Here is an 8019-nt window from a genome sequence, read left to right on the forward strand (position 1 = left end):
ACAAAAAGAATCACACTTTTATTAATAGGCAATAATGATACTGAAAAATAAAAACCCTCAGTCCTTCCATCTACACCCAACTTGCAAACGGTTGGCTACCAGTCACCCAGGAACTTCAAACCTTCACATAAGGAAAGACAAACATTCACAATGGTTAGCTTGATTAATAAAGCATAAAACACAAACAGGGAAGTACATTTTGGCCCCCTTTAGACACCCTCTAGGGTGTCACTCCTCCAAGTCTGGTAGGTCATATCCTTCATTCCTTAGGTCGGAGTCCGTGATTGGGCCGTATCTCACCATCTGTTTGGAAACCACCTTCTCCATCTCCTTTTCTCACCAACCGTCAGACACAGGGAATAAGACAACATCCACAAAGAACAAGTATACCCATAGAAGCTATAACTTCACCCAGAATAGTTACAACAATAGTTTTCCATTTACCAAATATGTTATCAAACCAACCGTTTATGGAGCTATCAATACCAGAGTTCTCAACCAGTTCGTTCGCCAGCGTGGTCACTCCCTGAAGCGCTTTGGTCACGGACCCGTCCGGTGCTGTGTTGTTGGAGATGAAAGTACAGCACAGAGATCCAAACAGAACACAAACCCCGTCCCGCTCAGCCAAAATCATATCTAAAGCTTTTCTATTCTGCCATGTCATTAAGCTAGTTGCCGCTGTCTGCTCAGCTAATCCCTTTATTGCATCACGAGTGTGGTTTTATAAATCTTTTGCTGGTTATATTAAATATAATTTATCCAATCTACATTTTTATTAATTGTTGACCACCAGAAAATACTTGATTCAAACCCAGCTGCGATCTGATTCCTAGCTTTGAATTGTTCTGGAACCCCTCGAGGTACTCCTATCCCATCAATATATATATCCTTTCATCAAAGGATCCCGGGAGGAGGTCCTACTTTCTATGTGACAACTCACCAGTCTCTGACACGTTTGATTGTTTGCGTATGTAGGTGAGTTCACAATCAGTTATCACCACACAACCATCAGATGTCAGCACGGGCCTGGTTTTGGTTCCTAAAACCCTCTGGCTGCAACAAAGAGGAGAGATTAGTCATGGTCTCTTTAGTTGTGATATTCTCTGTGTGGGAGCAGGAGCTAAGATGCCCTACCCTGTATCCTATCTTATTAGTCCTAGAAAAACAATAAGAATCCCCTGTGACTTCAAACGTAGGCAACCTAGGTCGGAATGACTTTGTTATCGGGGGATACAGATAGTTCAAGTTACTACAAGACTCTTTCACCACATTCCCAGGTGGCTTGCATGGAGGATAAACCTGACAGAGAGTTAAAGCCTGTCAAGGGGAACGGAGTAGTTGTTAACCTTGGTTTGGCTGTCCTACAGGCATAACAGTCCTCTTTAGACCGTATACTGAATCCATTCCAACCACAGGTTAAAATCTATTTACTCCGTCTCCATCTGTACTACTTCCTTCAGGTCTATAGTTTGCACTGTCTCACTACCTCCCTCAGAGAGGTTTACTCTATAGGGTGCCCCAGTTGAAGAGGATATCTCACTTGTCAGGTCTGTAATCTGTTTTAGCATAATTCAGACTTTCAGACTGTACCTACCCTTATATGGGTCGCACTGCCATTTCTGATAATTCCCTACTTTCACAATACTACACCTGTCCCTAAACTGTGTATGGAGATTGACATATCCCTCCCCGCTTGGTATAAGCAACTACATAGTCCCAGGATGTACATGGTGACATACATATGGTGATGTCCTTCCCTAAAGTCCCTAGTACTTCCCCTTTCCCTACGTCTAGCTGTCTCCTATGCCTTATCAACTTTTGTTAGGTTAACTACTACTTCTGGCTGATCAGGAGGGTCTGTGTGTGTTAGGAATATGGCCCCCACAATCAGACAGCTACCTACCGTCGGGAGACCTGTGAATCCCCACCCTCGTCCTGAGAACATGTCAGACGCCAGAGGCCAACCCATTGCTTCAGCTTCTATCGAACTCACACAGGGATGATCAGACAGGGTAAGGGAATCTTCGTTAAGGAGCCAACCCCCTCCCCTCTCAACTCTCTCTTCCCTCTCCAGCGGGAGTAGGCTTTGAGGAGCTATTTCTCGTTTTAGTGTTTCCAATATTCTGTCGTTATTTAAGGTACTTTAGTCTATTTATTTAAATCAAATCATTCCCACCTAATTAGTTAAAGTTGGTGCACGTTTATATTTCAACGATAAACCGAATTATTTCAGTCTAATTGTTTAACCAGTATTTTGCAGGGTCAAACATCAAACGTTACATCAAATAATCAACAAAAAAGCCTCAACCCAAGCACCTAAAACCAGTATTATGCTATGTCTAACACCAAACGCCACAGTTCAATCATATCAGCTCAAACGTTTCAGTTCAGTCACACAATTCATCACTTTAGCTTTATGTTCCTAATTGTTATTAACGGGTTATATGGTTTAAGCAACCACAAACCCAACAGTTATCCCCAAATTATACAGTTTGGACAGGGACAGACGTCTTTGATTCCCAATTAGTTTTCTATCAAGGTATACTGGTTTATCATTCACACTCTCATGCATACGTCACCCCGTCTTAAAGAATTGTAAGTGTCTCCTTTGAACCTAGTCATATCTAGTCTGAACTGATATGTGCCATTGCGTCGTACTGCCTATCTATTTAAAGTACCTCCTATGGGTGTCTTTTGTTAACGTTTGCACAATTTAAACTTTATTTCCTAATTGTAATTCTCATTATTTACTGTTTTAAAATATTGTTTGTATTCTCAGCCAAAATGGTACACAGTTATTACACAGTTAAACGTAGTATACAGTTATCACACAGCAAAAATAGTACACAGTTATCACACTCACTCACAATACACAGTCATAAATGACACACTTACACTCGACACACAATCATAATTCTTTGTCACACAACTAAAGTTTCTTAGGACACACAGATAACAAAGGTATACAATGGGGCACACAGCCTCCTCTACTATGGGGCACACAGCCTCCTCTACTATGGGGCACACAGCCTCCTCTACTATGGGGCACACAGCCACCTCTACTATGGGGCACACAGCCACCTCTACTATGGGTCACACAGCCACCTCTACTATGGGGCACACAGCCACCTCTACTATGGGGCACACAGCCACCTCTACTATGGGGCACACAGCCACCTCTACTATGGGGCACACAGCCACCTCTACTATTCCATGGGTTTAACCATCAGAATTATCAAACATTTGCATAGTATATTATGAAATCGAAATAGTATACTGTAATCGTTATTTATAGTACAATAGGGTTCACTTACATCAAACAGGTGTTTCACAAAATTAATTTGGATAAAGCCAATATGCAGAACTTTAGTTATATAAACAATAGGTGTCTGCTTACCTGTGTTTTTAGAAGCCCGGGCACTTTGTGAAACACACAGTTCGACGACAGCGATGTCCAATAGGCTGGATGAATCCCAGCGAAGTTCCGCTACCAGATCACAGTCGGAGGTCACCAATTGTTAGAAATTGCGTAATTCAAATCTGGTATTGGAATAAGAGAAAACATAATCAAGAGATATTCAATCCAAGCTAAATTTATTATATGCAAAATGTATGTATGATAAGTATGATGGTTCGTATACGGGCTCACTGAAATACCACGCAGGGCAGACAGAGAACTAAACCATTGTTTACAGGTTCTTTCTCAAATACTCTGACAGAGAGTTCCCACCTCTTCTGTTGGCCAATCAGAGTAAAGGACTGAGTGTGGTTTAGACTTTACTCAGCCAATCCGTTGGCGCACGGGTTAGTCCCAACCCCTTGGCGCTCCACCCCTTGGCGCTCCACCGTTCCCAGGCATAAGTTGCTATCATAATAACCTGCAGAGTCAGCACCCAAAAGACACCCTTCCAATCTGTACTCTATGTACCTACGTTCAAGGACGGTTTCACAGACAACAAAGAGAGAGTGTTCGTATCTGTAAGAAATACAAGTCTTATCTGTCCTACCCCCTAACGTTCCTTACATGAATCACAGCCTGTTATGTGAAACAATTTATATCAGTATAGTACAAACCTATGCTTATCATTAATGCATTCCTTCTAAGATATTCATCACATACAGATCCAATTATGAGAAAAATAGAACCCAACACCAGCCTACAAACAAATTGGCTTATTGAAAGACGAAATGAATGAACCCTTTGAGCAACCCTTTTTGGTTCCAGGTAGAATCCTTTTGGTTGCAGGTAGAACTCTTTTGGTTCCATGTGGAACCCTTTCCACAGAGAGTTATACCCGGAACCAAAGAGGGTTCTACCTGGAACCAAAAAAAGGGTTATCCTATGGGGACAGCCGAACCGAAGAACCCTTTTGGAACAATTTTTTCTAAGAGTGTACAGAAGAGATTACAAGGATGGAAATTCTGCTGAAAAACATGTTGGCAGTTTTCTTAACATCAGGCACGTGCACAGAAATAGGTCTACCTGTGCCTGAGTACATTGCCCTCCCACTCGCCAAGTGTCTTTTTGTGTGGTATAATATACTTGGTCGTAAAGTTCGCCACCCCCACCCCGTCCGTCGGTCGGTTGCACCCTACTTTTTATAGTCTATGGTTGCGCATGTTGGTCTGCCCTGGAGCTCGTGCACGATAGGTTGCGCCTGTTTCGCGGTCTGCCCACAGAGATAGCGTGCACCCGGTATCAAACATGCTTGTTTTTAGATGCGTGAGTGTGTGTAGGAAAAAACTACCTATTTTAAATATCAACAGTACTGCAGCTATCATTTGATTAACACTTGATTTACATCATTTTGCAGACGCTCTTATCCAGAGCGACTTACTGTTAGTGAGTGCATCATTTTTTTTCAAACTGGCCCCCCGTGAGAATCGAACCCACAACCCTGGCGTTGCAAGCGCCATGCTCTACCAACTGAGCTACATGGGGCCTCATCATCACTATTCTGTATGTCTGGTTGGCTGATACGCGCAGCAGAGAGAGGCAGAAAGACAGATGAGCAGCAGAGAGAGGCAAGAAACTGGATTCTTCCGCTGCTCTATTGGTGCTTTCATACGGAAGTCCAGAGAGGTCATATTAATAAAACATATATATTTGGAGATCACAACTTAATTATCTCATGATCACTACATAACAAAAGTCTTACATGTGAAACAGCCCACAAGGCAGAATCGTGATTTATGCCTGCCAAGACTAGAGCTCACCCACTCTGGGTTATATGCATCAGTCTATAAAGCGTTGACAGCTGATCTGCCTGCAATGAGCTTTACCTATGAAACAGCACACAAGGCAGCATCCTTATTTCTGAGCCTCTGAGGCTGAAATTGAATCTGATCAGCCTGACTGGAATGGAGCTCACCCACTGTACATTTTAATAGTATCCACAAAACATGAAGTGTCCCTTATAATTATACACATATCAGTTATGCAGCATAGATAACAAGCTAGCTTACTAGACTGCCTAGCTAACTAGCTAGCTCACAACACTAGGCAAATTAACAGCGTTATTCCTTGCATGCGATTGGCTGTGGTCTTGGGGGCGGCCTGTCAGGCAACTTTTGTTATGTAGTGTTGAGATAAATAAGTCGTGATCTTGACATAACAAGGTATTTTTTATTCATATGTCCTCTCTGGACTTCCGTACTTTCAAGACAACTGGGAACTCGGAAATCAAAGCTAGGTCAAATCAAGACATCAGTGATTTTCAGGTCGGAAAGTCGGAGCTCTAGAAAAATGCCAGAGTTTGCGACTTGGAATTTCGAGTTGACCGTTCAAAACTACTTTTCCCAGTCGGAGCTCATTTTTTCACGAGTTCCCAGTTGTCTTGAAAGCACCAATACTTCAGTCTGAGATTGCCATCATAGAGATCGCACAATTGGCCCAGCGTCGTCCAGGGTAGGGTAGGGAATGGCCGGCAGGGATGTAGCTCAGTTGGTAGAGCATGGCATTTGCAACGCCAGGGTTGTGGGTTCGATTCCCACGGGGGGCCAGTATGAAATAAATAAAAAATAAAATGTATGCACTCACTAACTGTAAGTCGCTCCGGATAAGAGCGTCTGCTAAATGACTCGAATGTAAATGTAAACTCCAGCAACTGCGGGAAGAATCTGGATGTGCTTATGTTCTTCAGCTTTCGTATATGTTTTATCAGATACCATAACATTGAACCCCAACATTGCAGAAGCAAATGAGCTGTCAACCCCAAAACCAAGTGTCAAGGTTATTACAAACTTTATATTCCTTGTGTCTTTTAATGTAATCGCAGGCATGACATGTGTGTTCAGCCCAGAAATGGGACCTCTTGACATTGAAATGTCTGCGCCAGTCAAAATACCGCAGATACATTTCTTCATTTGTATGTAACAGTGTGAGATGGTTAGCCAGCTCTTTGGGAGAGAGGAAATCATCCACATGTATAAAGGCATCTCCAGGCACAAAGTTCTCATAGTTCTGCCTAGGTGGCCCAAGAGCAATTGGCACAGATCCAGCAGCTAGTGGGTTGTACAGCTTTTCAGTGATGTAATCTTTGTGAATTGAGTTCTCAAACGAAAGATAGAATTTACAACTGGATATTGTGTCCAGGAAGTCTTGATCATTGATGTGTTCTCCAAAGGCTTTTCCATAGGTGTGTATCTCTATGTGTTTATGCAATTCATTGTAGTACCACGCTCTGGCATGGTCAGGGTTCCAGTTGCTCACAATCCAGCAGACCAATTTTGTTTTATTTGGCAATACGAAAGCTTCCCCCTCCTCTTGGCTGAATACAACTGACCCATACGGCACTTCAATATCTGCATCTTGCCTATAATTCAAAGTCAAATTGAAAATATTTCCAAGACCTGGGTTTTTATACGTGTGTGACGGGGACTCTAGATTCATCCACACCCACTTTTGGAAAGGTGGGCGCTGAGATGGTGGTAGATTTGATAAATCACTTTTCATGTCTCTATGGTGAAGGATGACCCCACTTGACTTATTGTATAGGTCTCGGTCAGCTGTTAAAAAACAGCCTTCAATATTGAACAGGGGGCTGCATGTGTCCAGATCATAGGACTGGCCAAAAGGCCACAGCCATAATAGAACAATGGTCTTATTATTAACCTCATTTGCTTCCAGATGTTCTTTCTTCTGAATTGGTAGTGTTGATGATGCAAGCCAATTACTTGGCCATTTAAAATACATGAGGAAAACAGTCACAAAACAGCCTATTGCAATGATTGCAGTCACAAGTCGGCGCATTAAGCGGTTAAAAGTTGCCATCGCCATTTTTGTCCTGTAAAAAAATTAAAAATGTCATTAGTTTGATTCAAAACAATGTTGATGACACTGGTTCAATAATGAAACAAACAATGCAGTAATGTACTGGTTTGGTTCAGTGCATATATTTTCTCAGGTGATATGGATTGTGTATCTTATAGCCTTTTATATCACAAAAACCTGACACTATCTAGTCACAGATGTCCAACATAGAAACAGGTCTACATATTTTAGCTTACTTATGCAAGATCACAATCAATGCATAGGCTAAGATTATGAAATAAGTAGCCTAGAGGTTGATGAATAATGACCTATAACAACTCATTTCATACATGACTAACAAATGGGAACATGGGATAGCTAGAGAAACTCAGAGGATAATCTAATCAATAGGCTGCTTATTCATTATACTACTGCTGCTTGTAGCCTACATTTTAAAAGGCAATTCCACCTACATGAAGACGTTTAGTTTTACTTTAGAAAATAGCCTAAACATGGCCAATAGCAATATTAACATCATAGGACCTGCCCTTACCTGGCACAAACCTAAAACAGGTATACTTTCAAAATGTCAATGAACAGTGCTAATAGGCTACAATGCGATTGCTCAATTAACATAAATGACCAACAATTAACACATTAAACAATATAAAGGCAATTAGCATAAACATGGTCGTTTCTAATAATAATGAAAATAGGTGCTACCTACCCTCGAAACTTGAGAAAGCAAATAACCAGAGACGCGAAAC

At 41.7% G+C, this 8019-nt stretch overlaps 1 protein-coding gene across 1 annotated transcript; it reads right to left on the bottom strand.

Moving 5' to 3' along the window:
- Positions 1 to 6208: 6208 nt before the first annotated feature.
- Positions 6209 to 7279, bottom strand: LOC311123696 (4-galactosyl-N-acetylglucosaminide 3-alpha-L-fucosyltransferase 9-like; the record flags this gene model as incomplete). The annotated part of the gene is made up of 1 exon (XM_084197940.1): positions 6209 to 7279. The coding sequence occupies one exon, from the start codon at positions 7277 to 7279 to the stop codon at positions 6209 to 6211; it is 1071 nt and encodes a 356-aa protein (XP_084054066.1).
- Positions 7280 to 8019: the final 740 nt, after the last annotated feature.

The sequence above is a fragment of the Coregonus lavaretus genome, assembly GCF_964263955.1.
Source record: "Coregonus lavaretus genome assembly, contig: HAP1_SCAFFOLD_744, whole genome shotgun sequence".
Classification (NCBI taxonomy): Eukaryota; Metazoa; Chordata; class Actinopteri; order Salmoniformes; family Salmonidae; genus Coregonus; species Coregonus lavaretus.